This window comes from Nothobranchius furzeri, chromosome 13, assembly GCF_043380555.1.
Source record: "Nothobranchius furzeri strain GRZ-AD chromosome 13, NfurGRZ-RIMD1, whole genome shotgun sequence".
NCBI classification, from domain to species: domain Eukaryota; kingdom Metazoa; phylum Chordata; class Actinopteri; order Cyprinodontiformes; family Nothobranchiidae; genus Nothobranchius; species Nothobranchius furzeri.
The window spans coordinates 64,028,666-64,042,521 of NC_091753.1; the positions used below are offsets into that span (position 1 = coordinate 64,028,666).

Sequence of the window (13,856 nt, forward strand, 5' to 3'; positions counted from 1 at the left end):
AAGCAGCCTGCACCTCGTATAAATGTTGACCTCTATTGGGTTTTACAACTTATCAGAACTAGTGAACACTTTGTAGGTTTATGACAAACTGCTGCTGTTACTTGTGACTTGTTCATGTTTTACTGTTTATTTCATCAAAGAAAACAAAACAAATGTCATTGTGTTTAAACAAATAATAAAATGAATTAATCTATCCTTATTGTCCAGGCTTCGGGCCCAAAACCAGACGTTATTCAGCGACATCAGAAATTTAAATGAAACACACAAAGACTTTTCAGGAGAATCAGAGCTGGGCTGGTACAGCTGCAGTTTAAGATCTGGGTCTGTGCAGCACTATCTAAAACCCAAATCCAGTTCTGGTGAGTCAGTCAGAGTCCTGGTGTGGGAACGTTAGGCAGCGGACTTCTCTGCAGATCTCTGCTCAAACGCCTGCAGAGCCAGCTGGATGTAGCCTGACCTCTGGGATTCCTTCTGGGTGTAGATCTGTAGGGACATGGACCACAGTCGTTGTCATGACAACAGTTACAGTCCACCCAAGGTCGAGCATCAAGTACAATCAAAAATAGAGGAGACCAAAGAACCTTCTGGAGGAATGGTCAAAGCTGTGAAAGCAGGCACACAATTTTAACTACTGAACATGTGACTTCCTGTTTACTGAACAGAGATCACACCCAGCACTGACACCATCACGGTGATGCTTGTTCATTGTTACATGAGAACAACTGATGTTTTAAAAAACTTCTTGGTGTTTTATATTTCTGGATTGTTGACACAACAGAAAAGAAACTGTGCTGAAAAAAAACCAAATGGTGACTTTAGAAAACCATAAAACCGTGAATTTTAATCAGAATTCCTGCAAGTTTCTTCAAGTTAAATTCAAGTCTTTTTAGACCATTTATATAAACACGTCATATGTATGTCATGGCCCTGCCAGCAAAGAGAAACTAAATCTTTAACGTGTCCATTTATTCCTCAAAGAAACGTGGAAAGTGGAAAGATGATGAGACAAGAGGTTTGAAACCTCAAAGCAGGCCTCAAGAAAGTTATATTTCTAACATTGGTTATGTTGCTTTTTTATGTTTGCTAGCTACTTAATCCATGATTGATCCCAGCTACGCATTCCATGCTGGGAAAAGGAGCAGCGGCAAGCATCTGCAACAACAAACGATGAAAATCAGAAGTCAACAAGTAAATAAACGTCAACTCTTAAGGAGTTGGATCTGCTGCGTTGTCTTCTCAGTTACTGGTTCTGCCGATCTTTATTTAGCCTACGTTATTTATTCAAAACAGTCGTGGTTGACAAACGAGATGTTAGAAGTTAATACAGTATGGCTGCAGCTACTGAATATTTTAGTATTAGAATATTCTATCGAGTCTTCTGTTCACTGATCTAAGTTTGTATTTATAAAGACACTCATATGATTTATTTTCAGAAGACACCTTAAATTAAACTACTACAAACCCCATGAAAACTAATTAATGCAACTGCAATGTTCTAGAACAGGGGTGTCTGGTCCTGGAAGACCACTGTCCAGCATGTTTGAGTTATTTCACTGCTCTAACACACCTGACTTAAATCAGCAGGTGATTTACAAGTTTCTGTGACTCTGTGCACTGAATCAGGAGTTTTGGAGCAGGCAAACAACTAAAACATGCTGGATAGAAGTCCTGCAGGACCAGGATTGGGCAGTGTGTGTCTGGGACTGAAGGTAAAATTGATCTTCTACCACTAGAGGAGGGCACATGTCTCTGACGATCATGTTTAATATCCTGTCTGTCAGCTCAGATGAACACGGAGCCACCCAGACTGTGGTCTGCTGCTGAAGACAACTACATGATGAGGCTGGCATGTCGTACTCTTAGGATTAAATTATCAACAGTGTGTATTAAATTTGTGTTGTCTAGTTCAGTGTTTCCCAAACCTAGGTGTGTGGCAGCAGGGAAACACTGGTGTTAGAAAGGGCAACATGGAAAACATGCAGGACAGCGGGCCCTGGCCGAATCCCAACACTCGCATTTCCAACCTTGCGCTCTTTCACTGCACAATCCCAACCAGGGGTGTGAGTGTGAAGGGTGTCCCGATTCTCAAATGCTGAAGTTGATCACGCCCCTTTTGCACCCTTGATTTGCAGCGATTCAGACTTTGGTGAAGATATTACCCACTATCCATTGCTGCGAGAGAAAAGGCTCAAGTGCCTTTTCTGAAAATATGTATTTTCTAATTAAAGTACCTGTAGTTCATTTTAGGATAATAATAATAATAATAATAATAATAATAATGCATAGAACTTATATAGCACTTTTCTAGACACCCAAAGATGCTTTCACACACTCTCACATTCACACACTGCTAGTGATGGTAAGCTACTTGTAGCCACAGCCGCCCTGGGGAGGTCTGACAGAGGCGAGGCTGCCATTTGGCGCCGTCGGCCCCTCTGACCACCACTAACACAGGCAAGTTGGGTGAAGTGTCTTGCCCAAGGACACAACAGCAGGATACCCCTGGCGGGAGCAGGAATCGAACCCATGACCCTCCGATCATGAGGCAACCCGCTCTTACCACCTGAGCTACTGCTGCCCCAAGGGTGACTAGTTGATGCTCAGAAACTTTTAGACGAAGCAGCAATGAATGTAAATTTATTTCAAATAATTGTTTGATTGAAAGCTGTTAATAAAGCTTTTTTAAAAAGTATAACAGCGCCCAGCATCCCGGTCACTTGTGTACTAAGCACTCGAAGCCTTACAGGCACTTTCACCAAATGCACTTTGCTGAATACTGCAGGGCAAGTATTGAGATTGGGCACATGAGTACCCGGGGTGAGAAACACTGAACTAGCTCCCTGTTCACTGATATGACATTTATGGTTGACTCATTCACTGCCAATGACGACTAAAGCATTTTTTTATTGTATGGGCAACAGAACAAGCCCCCGCACCATGAAAACAAACATCTCAGCTCTAAAGCCGATCTTCATCCGCATACGTCACACGTCACGTGATCAGGAAGCAGAACATCTATGTGTTAGGAGATCGTTTTGGTTGAAAACTGGTGAAAAACAGGTCTAAATCATAATTTTTTGATAAAACGATACACATTTAGTCTGATGATGCGAGATGAGCTTTAACTTGTAAACAGCCTTAACCTATTAAAGCAGGATAGCTTAATAATGAAGTAGTAAGATAACCCCAATAGAGCTGAATAGAGATAAAAAGTCAGTCTACAGTGTGATAAAATACAACAAGAATTATTAGACGTTCACATTTGATGTTTTTCAGGTGCTTTTATGAAAGAAACTGAACCTGGTTTGTTGCTAAACAGGAAAGGATGTTTATTATAGCGATGAGTTCAAATTTTCTTCAAAAAACTCCTCAAGACCTGGCTGTAAACACAAAAACCTGCAGCGAGGGAAAACAGTTTCCTCTTACACGAAATAGCCAATCGTAGTAGAGCCCTTCCAGCCAATCAGAGGTGAGAAAGGCGGGACCTTCCAAATGACACCCCCAGGGCGGCTGTGGCTACATAGTAGCTTACCATCACTAGCAGTGTGTGAATGTGAGAGTGCGTGAATAATGGAAAGCACTTTGAGTGCCTAGAAAAATGCTACATATGTCCAATGCGTTAATATCATTATCTCCTCGCTGGAGTTTTTGACAATTAAAATTGCGCCCATATTTTCAAAGTTAAACACATTTCTTTTAACAACGGTAGTTTCTGCTTCAGCCCCCCCCCCCCCCCCCCCACACACACACACACACACACACCTCCCCCTGCGCAGCGGCCGCAAGCTCACTGATGCGCCTGCAGCCTCTCGGAGTTCCTGCTGCTCTAGACATTAAAACAATTATTTTATTTTCTGTTCCTCACTTCTGATTACCTTCAATGGTGTCTGTTTGTTGCAACCAGCAGGTACAAAAACTAACTTGGTTTTATTTGACTATTTTTCTGTCCTGCCTGTTTATTATCTTCCTGCATCTCCTCTCAATCCTAAAGAAAAACTGCTACCTGGGTTCATATATACCGTAATTACCCAAATATAGGACGGGTTTTTTTATTTATTAACAATTATGCAAAAAGGGGGGTCGTCTTTTAATCGCCGACTAAGCAGAGGTCGTGGTGAGGTCATTGAACTAAAGAAGAAAAATGGCGGGGAGGAATCTGGGGTTAAGCGGATCTAAAACTAGGCAAGTTAACCAACAGCTGCGGCAGAGTTACGACGCAAACTTCAAAATGATGGTTGTCAACGCAGCAGAAGCAACTAACAACTGCCAGGCAGCCAGAAAATACGGCGTTACGGAGTGTAACGTCCGAAGATGGCGCATCCAGAAAGACCGTCTGAAAAATGCTAACAGCAAGAGAAAAGCTTTTCGTGGTCCACAACGCGGCCGCTTCCAAGAAATTGACAGGCGGGTGTGTGAGTTTGTTACTGAGAAACGTAACGAAGGTCTGCCCATTACCAGAGCCATCATCCAGCTCAAAGCCTTGAACATTGCCAAGGAGTTAAACATACCGACCACAGAGTTTAAAGCCAGCACCGGCTGGTGCATAAGGATGATGCGCCGGAGCGGCCTCGCGCTGCGACGCAGAACCAGCCTTGCCCAGCACCTGCCATCAGACTTCGCAGAGAAGCTGCAGTCTTTTCAGCACTATGTGATTGGCTTGAGGAAAAAACACTCCTACACGCTGGATCAGATCGGGAATGCTAACCAAACACCGGTGTTTTTTGACATGCCTACATCTGTGACTGTGCACAAAAAAGGTGAGAAGTCTGTTATTGTGAAGTCAACTGGAAATGAAAAGAATCGGATCACCGTCATGTTGGCGTGCCTGGCAGACGGGACTAAGTTGGCCCCGTATGTGATTTTAAAACGCAAAACTGTGCCGAAAGAGCCAATGCCAGCTGGCATTATTGTGAGAGCCCAGGAGAAAGGCTGGATGGAGAGCGACCTTGTGGTCGACTGGCTGAAAGTGGTGTGGGGAACGCGATGCGGCGCGCTCAGAAAAAAAGAGAAACATGCTGATTATGGATGTGTTCCGTGGACACCTGACTGATGCTGTCAAAACTCAGGTGAGGAAGATGAACGGCGACCTGGTCATCATACCGGGCGGGATGACAAGCCAGCTGCAGGTGCTGGATGTGGTGGTTAACAAGCCTTTCAAGGACAACCTGTGCAGGAGGTACACAGAGTGGCTCCTGTCCGGTGATCCCGCTCTCACACCGTCTGGAAAAATTCAAAAACCGACTGTACATCGGCTTTGTGAATGGATCTTCCAGGCATGGGATGCAGTAACAGCAGAGAGCATCATCAACGGCTTTAAAAAGTGTTGCATATCAAATGCATCGGATGGCAGTGAGGATGACATTCTGTGGGAGGAGGCGGGACCGCGGCGTGAGAGTGACAGTGACTCTGAGCAGAGCGAAGCAGAGGACATCTGTGAGTAAATGCCTCATGCAGACTTTTGAAATAACTTGATTTGACATGTTAAGAGAAGTTCTTACAGTTTGACTACAGTGGGGATTTTTTTTTTGTTCAGTACCGTTTGTGTAAAGCACTTTGAGTTGGATTTTATTTGTTTGATTAAGTGCTATATAAATAACATTTGATTGATTTCCTGACCGAACCCCAAAAGCTTCATAACAGATTTTTGTGATTGCATTAATAGGTAAATATTAAAGTAGTCTGTAATTACGGTATTACTGTATTTACCTAAATTTTTCAAATATTAAATATTTTCTTTAAAAAGTGAATTTTGCTTTTTTCTTAAAATTAATCTCTTGGAAAGGGGGGTCGTCTTATAATAGGGGTCATCCTATATTCGGGTAAATACGGTATTCACCTTATGAGTTACCTTTGAACTGCAGTTCTAAAAGATCTACCCACCGCTAAAATAGCGGAGTGCTCGCCGGCCGCATCATTTAGGTGCGTCACCGAGGACAAAACAGGTGATGCGCCCCGATCCACAGCAGCGAAACGCATCAGGCACAAATAAAGAATAAAAGACAGAAAACATTAAAGGAAATGAGCCGACATGAACGATCGCGTGTTAAATTAGTTTTTGAGGTGGCGACACCTGATTTGATAACGTTACTGTGGCCGTACTCAGGACGCAGACGTCTGGAGCGCGTCAACAATCAGAGCTTTGCATGCGCAAGCTGGTTAAGGTTAGGATGGGGGTGAGGGGAAGGTTAAATTGCAAGAGGGTAAACGTCACAATTTGGTTAAATGTCCGTTTTACGGCGGGTGTCAGTACCGACGCTCTGGCACAGCGCGTCGCCTCCCGACGCACAGGGGCTCGTCACCTGCTGTCTTCTCCGTGGACTGCATCTTGCCGCTCATTATCACGTGACAGCGACTAGTCGCTGAAAGGCATAAAACGTCACTAGAGAGCGGTCAAGTCGACTAGTTCATACAACCCCTAGTGTGTGTGTGTGTGTGTGTGTGTGTGTGTGTGTGTGGGGGGGGGGGGGGGGTAGTAATAAAAACCTAACAGTTTGGTTTGTTCCCACCTTTAGCAGCTCAGTGCCAGCGGCCTGCTGGCTGGCAGCTTCCTGAGCCGACTCACTGTGAGGATGAACCATGTGGAACAGAGACACCAGACTCACGGCGTCCTGCAGCCTGGGAACACAAAAATGTGATCATCAGCCATAAACCTGGAGCGTCTCCAGTAAAAGGGGACTTCAAACCATAAATACCCACAGCTCCTTCTTCAGCATGTCCACAATGAGCCCGTCCACCCGGCGAGCGCTGACAAGGTACCAAGCCAGGCCTGCAAAGTGTCTGGTGGAGCGCAGCAGGTCATATTTACCGTGTTTGTCCAGGTCCTCATATGTGGCCGCATGTACCTAAAAAAAGGACAAGTCCGCCCAGACAGAGATAAAAGACGTCTGATGTACGTTTAACCAAGCTGGCGGTTAAAGCACAATAGAAAGTGTTCCAGAACGTTAGGCATCAGGCATCATCACGGATGAAAACACCTCAACCTTCTCAGCCATAAAACTATTCTCTACTTTAACAGCGATTTGTAGAAAATGTTTAGTTTTCAGGTGGATTCGGAGATAAATCCTTTTGCATGCCTAAAAGCATCAAAGAAAACAGTGAAATAAAAACCTGATCACTGCATTTTTTAAAAACTTGATCTGCTTTAAAGAGCAAGTCACCCCCAAATAAACTTTTTTTTGCTGATAAACTAAATAAACGAGTGTCTAATCGTGCTGCAGACACGTGTCGTCAATAATTTGGCACTTCAGTGCATCTTAGTTAAAATTTAAATATTCTGCCTAAAACTGGCAGTGTTGTGCCGTCGTCAGGTAAAAACTCTGCCCTGTGTTTTAATTTAAATCTGCCATCGCTATTGGCTAAGAGGTATGCTATGATGTAAACTGGTGCATTATGATGTCACAATGCTGTCGTGAGCCTGAGTGTGTGTGTATGTGTTAGCGGCTCCGCCCTCTCGGTCTGCCAGGTGAGCAGGAAGTCTTTAACAGTGCAGCTGGATCTGCTGCAGGAGGATCCAGACGTGGATGGATGCCATGTGTTGCATTTTTCAAACATGAAGTGGGAGTGGAGTTGGACTCTGGTAGGGGTTGACTTGCTCTTTAAGCCCAACTCAGTGCTAAAATGAGACAAAAGCTCTGACCACGGAGCACTAAAAACCAGGAAGTGATGTGTAAACTTACTTTAATGTAATCTGATGAGTCTGGCTCAAACTGGACCAGACACAGGTCTAACACGTCCTCATGGCGGTCCTGAGAAAACACAAACTAACACAAAATAAACCCAAATTAGTAATGCTGTTCAGCAATGCACACGAAAAGACCCTCTGTGACTTTTTTTACACGTACGTAGGTTCTGCTCAAAAACATAGAGGGAACACTTAAACAACCGTGTTTTCTGCCTGATGTTTTTGGTCACTTTTAAATGTTGGTGGAGCTTTAACTCTACTGGTAACACGAGACAGAGGGTGTGTCCGAATCCACGGGAAGGACGCTTGTAAGAGTGCATTTTGAGGTCGATGATGTCACAGCGCAGCGACGAGTACTGTCCGAATTCCAAGCATACTCATTCTCACGTCCTCAAACACGTCCTCGCTCCGCCCACACTTCGAGGACGGGTCTGTTGTATCCTCACAGAACAAGGCTATCCCAGCATGCTTTGCGTGCCGGCTCTGGATTTTCAACAGGAAGAGAAAATGGGGAGAGCTACGAAGTTTTAAATGTAAGTTTGTTAAAAATTAGCCGTAGAAACCTGAAAAGCTTAAAGCGGTTCAGTTTGTAGACATTTTTCGTTTGTATTTGTTTTTTAATTACATTTTAGGCAGAAATCGGCCAGAACGGGTTTATTTTGCAGGCCCCAGTTATTCCCCCGTGTGTGTGTGTGTGGCGAATTAAACTAGTCATTTGTTTTAAGGACAATGGAGCAAAGAGGTGAAGAGTGAAGCTGTTTACACACAACTACAGAAGTTCTTATGTGAAAAGTAGTTTTACATGCAGGGATTTACACAGCTGACACGTTTTAATGAAGTAAAAATTTGTTTGTGTGAAGAATAAAAGTTTTATCTTCTCGTGTGGATAAATGTAAAAATGTGTTTATTGCCTTTTTGTCACCTGTGGTCTGATTTTCTCTGTAGGACTGCAGGTGTCCAGGGTCAGGAGAGGCTTTACCTGGTGGTCATCCCGGGAGAGAGGCCTTCTACTGTCATCATGTTAATGTTATTTAGCTGTTTGATATTTGAACACATTTATTAAAACAAATACTAACTGATAACTCTTTCTGGTCATTGGTTTTATCACCAGTTTTATTATTACAGATGTTTTTGAACATGTTACATGAACAGAAAATGAAAAGATGGTAAGGAGACAAGATTATTTATAATAGGTTACACTTATTTACAGATCAGAACCAGTATGGACCAGTTATGCACGGTTAAAGCAGGATTAACCTGAGTGACTCTTCCTGGATCCTTTATTTAAACTGAGCAGGAAGTCTTTAACAGTGCAGCTGGATCTGCTGCAGGAGGATCCAGACGTGGATGGAGGGCTGGAGCAGACCCGTGGCTGGACGTTTCTGGCCAGAGGAACATCATACAGGACGGTCTGCAGAGAGAGCTTTGGGACGCTTCCTCTCACTGTCCACTCCATCGTCCATCTACAGGGCCCGCTGGGCTGGCTCAGACGACGGCTGTTACATCTCTGTGAATGACTTGCCTGTTAACAGCAGTGGTGGTCTGCTGGTACCTCCTGCAGGACAGCACCACTGACCTCCTCCACACACATCTTCCTCACACTCATCCTCCAGACCCACAACTTCACCAGCACAGAGGCAGATGTGCAGCACAGTGCATGCTGACCTGTAATAGATTAAATAAGAGTTTTTTATAGAAAAATGTAAAATAAACATATAACCTGCAGAACACTGGTTCTGTTCAGTTTAAAGAAAAGCAGCAGGGAAAACTACAGATAATTACATTTTTAAGACAGATCTAATCATTATTAGGCTTAAGTTGAATAAACAAATGCACATTCAAAACACTTCAATGCTATTTAATTAAAAAGCCTGTTTTTAAAAGCATTTTACCCCCATTTGATGTAAAATAAGTTCTAAGGTCCAATTTACATTAGAAAACATCCTACTGCATTCAACATTTATAATGCATTTGGGTACCTACATGATAATACTCTGTAGAAATGTGTTGTGTACGTTTAACAAGTTCATTCTGTAGCTTAAAACAAACATGAAACCATCTAAAGTTAACATGTAAGTCCTGAAAGCTTCTAGAATAAACAAAGTTACTTTACCTGAAAACGGTTGTGAACAAACGCTGCTGATGGACGTGAAGCTGCTGTAGCTCCTTAATATTCCTGCTCCATTTTCGCTAGCTTTAGCATTTTTCCTTTGCGTGTAGCTGCCGCCGCGGCTGTGACGGGGCCTCCGGGCCACCGTAGAGGTGAAGGCTAGACTGTCCGAATTCAGAGCCGCTGGGTTCTGGTCTTAGCGGTCTGGCAAGGACCCGGCCTTGCTAGACCGGTGAGGACGCGTACTCGTAAGCATCCTGCCCACGGATTCACACACCCAGAGTCTACAACCCACACAAGTGGCTCAGGTAGTGCAGCTAAGCCAGGACGGCACCTTAATGCAAGCTGATGGAAGAAGGTTTGCTTTGTCTATCAGCATAGTGTCCAGAAGATGGAGGCGCTACCAAGAGACAGGTCAGTACATCAGGAGATGTGGAGGAGGCTGTTGGAGGGCAACAACCCAGCAGCAGAACCACTACCTCCACCTTTGTGCAAGAAGGAACAGAAGCACTCCCAGAGCCCTGCAAAATGACCTTCAGCGAGCCACAAATGTGCATGTGTCTGCTCAAACGATGAAAAACAGACTCCATGAGGGTGGTATGAGGAGGAGGAGGCAACAGCAATCTTTTATATAGATCCTCTCAAGATAAAATTCACAAGGCGCTTTACAAGAATGACGATGGAAAATGAATGAGGGCCTGACGTCCACTGATGGGGGCTGTGCTGACGGTCCAACGCCGTGCAGGATGTTTGGCATTAGCCAGAGAACACAAAGATTGGCAAAATCACCACTGGTGCCCTATGCTCTTCACAGATGAAAGCAGTTTCACAGTGAGCACATGTGACAGCACTTTTTTTCCTTTTTTTGGGGAGGGGGGGGGGGTCCACAGCCCTCCACTTGCTCTTTCACTGAGAGAAATTAGGTGTGTGTGGTGTGTGAGCATGTGGAAGCAGTCAGATGTGCGTGTCTCACGCTCAATGCTTAAGAGGTGGCAGTATATAAATTAGGGCTGGGCAATAAATCAAAAAAGTATCATTATCAAAATGTCTGACTCTTACCAAGATCATTTTTCACACGTTCATAAAATTGATAATAAAAAAATGAACAGATGTGTAGGTTGGCAACATTCATGGCCCTTTATGTGACTTAATGTAATACAGGTGACAGATATTCTGTCCCCCAGCAGAATATCTAATATATATACATATTGTTATGGCTCAGAGCCATTTGGGTTTTTCCATGTGTGTGTGTGTGAGAGAGAGAGAGGAGATGCAGCACCTGACTCCAATCTCACTAGATTGCCTCCCAGTTAGATCCTCCCAGCTGATCCTGATGACCAGCAGCATAAAAGTCAGCCAGCCCTCAGCTCAGGGAGCAGCAGGCCAGGGAGGTTCTCTCTGGTCTGTTGGCTCCGCAGCAGCTTTTGGTTTTGTTAAGTTTGATGTAACAACTTTGGTGGGAGCTTAAAACTCTCTGTGTTTAGCCGTTCTCCCTTTTAGGGGTAAAGGACATTTTACCCCTTCGCTTGTTTTAATTAAGACATCACTCGGAAATTAGGAAAAATGTGATTTTTCTTTCGTGGTTTTTGTATTAATTTGGTTAATATGAGAGTTTAGTTGTTACTCGTTTTGCGTTGCTGCTGATGTGTCTTGTTAATCTGTGTTTTGAGTTTATTTATGTAAATAAATGTTGTTTTGTTACTTTTAACACGAGAACATGTGTCCTCATTGTTACCCCAGGCACCCTAGACAGCCTGGATAGTAACACACATATATATATATATATATATATATATATATATATATACACACACACTGGCCACTTTTATGGGTATACCTTGCTAGTGCCGAGTTGAACCCCCTTTTGCCTTCAGAATGGCCTTAATTGTTCAAAAGTTGCTGAAAATATTCTTTTAGAGATTTGAGTCCATAGTGACGTGATAGCATCAAGCAATTGCTGCAGATTTGTCAACTGCACATCCAACGAGTCTCTGTTCCACCACACCAAAGGTGCTCTATTAGAAGGAGATCTGGTGACTGTGGAGAACATTTGAGTACAGTGAACTCACTTAATGTGGTTATAAGAGTGTGGCACCCACCCCGCAGACAATCACCCTCTCCCTTGTCTGTGTTCCTTGCACCTCACACACAGTCAGTGGGGTTGTGTGTTAACCACATCTGTCTCCATCTCATTACATTCACACTGCTGATAATCCTGTCACCTCTCACCTTGAGGTTCTCCTCCTTGAAGATGAGATGCGGTGAGATCAGGCGTCCCTCCTTGGGGAAATAGACTTGAATCATCCGGTCTCTCTCCTCCCAGGTGGCCTTCCTGAGAGTACCATCAGGCTCCCGTACAACTATAAACCTCTCCTTCGGTGATTCAAACAGAAGGATGATTCACAATGAGTGAGTTTAGTTACCTTAAAAAGAATGTTTACAATGAACTGTGAGGCTGAGAAACACACAAAACCAACATTTACTATAACTCCATTCTGTTTTAACTTGCACAACTCGTTCAAGCTAAACACCTGCCCTCGGTCAGGCATGTACCCGGTGTGGGATGCTGTAAGTGATGTCCGTGAAGACAAGTTTGGCTGTGTCCATGCCATCCAGGATCTGATCCACAACCAGCACATCGTTGATGGGTTTCCTCTCTGGAAGGACAGGGGGGGTATTAAGCCGCTTCTTAGCTTCCTCTGAGGCCAGATGTACTGCCTAGAAACACATGAAGACTGGGTTAAAGACGCGACGCGTCTGTGTGCCAACGAAAGTTAAAGTAGTGCCAGGAACCTGCTCCAGCTGTTCACTGGTCATGAGTTTATACGTAGGCGGTTTCAGCTCCTGTTTTATGGGTCGGAACACTTTCTGCAGGTCCAACCCTGTTATCCTGGTGAGGATGTCCTGCACAGCTGGATCTGAGAATCGGGGCCTTTCCAAATCTGTGGAGGTGGCAAAGATTTCACACTATATAATCACACCGATGAATGTTGATTCATGATTCTTTTACTACAAACAAGTGAATGGGTTATAGATCACTAGAAACAACTTCCAAAACCATCTAAACTTTAAATTCACTGTGAGGTCTTCGTCGCGTTTCTTTAGTTTGGCCCTAACGTGTCACTCACAGATTGTATATGACGGATTAAAACAGGAACACATCGCTGTAAAACCTCCAAATCCTCTTAAACAATCTTCCCAGGCTGAAAAATCCTTTAACCCATCATCGCATCCCGAAACTAGTGAAGCTAGGTATCAGCTACAAGGTCAGCGGTGTGTACAAATAAACACAAACAACACTTGGGAACAGAAACATACGCGTCTGTTGTGTTTCCCCGCAGAACAGCCTCACGCTACATCTCGGAGTTTGCTTGCTTGGTTGCACATTTTTCAGCCGTGAATAGCTTCCAAAGAAGCGGCGCACCGTGCCGAGCGCCGCCATTGTTGTTGCTACGTCAGCATGGCACGTGGCGTGGCCTCTCATCACGAAGCGCCAAAGGCATCATGGGAAATGTAGTGTGTTTGTGTCAAGGCAGTTGACACCTGATACACACAGTATAAACACATATCTTTATATACACATGGTTGATACGCCTGGCTACTCAACTCAACTCAACTTTATTTATAAACCGCGCCTTACAGGCAAAAAGATGCCACCAAGGTGCTACACTGATCAAATAAAAACATAAAACAGTAAGTCCAGAAAATAAAACATTGTATCACACGATACAGATAAAACTACAGTGAGTAAAATCGCTATAAGTAAAACAATAAAACTAGTTAGAAAGGTTAAAAGACAGGTCATGAAAATATGTTTTTAGCCTTGCCTTAAAAACCGCAACAGAGGTGGAGGCCCTTATGCTGAGAGGAATCTTATTCCAAAGCTTAGGACCTGCCACAGCAAACGCCCTATCACCACGCGTCTTTAGGCGCGTTCTTGGGACCGAGAGGAGCATGAAGTTCTCCGAGCGGAGTGACCGTGAAGGGGTGTATGGTTGAAGTAGTGACACCAAGTAAGGAGGGGCTAAACCATTTAACGTTTTAAAAACTAGTAAAAGTATTTTA

At 43.9% G+C, this 13,856-nt stretch overlaps 1 protein-coding gene across 1 annotated transcript; it reads right to left on the reverse strand.

The window, feature by feature from the left end:
• Window positions 1-107: 107 nt before the first annotated feature.
• mrps22 (mitochondrial ribosomal protein S22) lies at window positions 108-13,268 on the reverse strand. The gene is made up of 8 exons (XM_054733795.2): window positions 13,110-13,268; window positions 12,585-12,733; window positions 12,345-12,509; window positions 12,021-12,164; window positions 7,677-7,760; window positions 6,697-6,842; window positions 6,507-6,615; window positions 108-483 (listed from the first exon to the last, which is right to left on the reverse strand). Exons 1-8 carry the CDS (start codon window positions 13,231-13,233, stop codon window positions 391-393), a joined length of 1,014 nt encoding a protein of 337 aa, XP_054589770.2. The 5' UTR covers window positions 13,234-13,268; the 3' UTR covers window positions 108-390.
• Window positions 13,269-13,856: the final 588 nt, after the last annotated feature.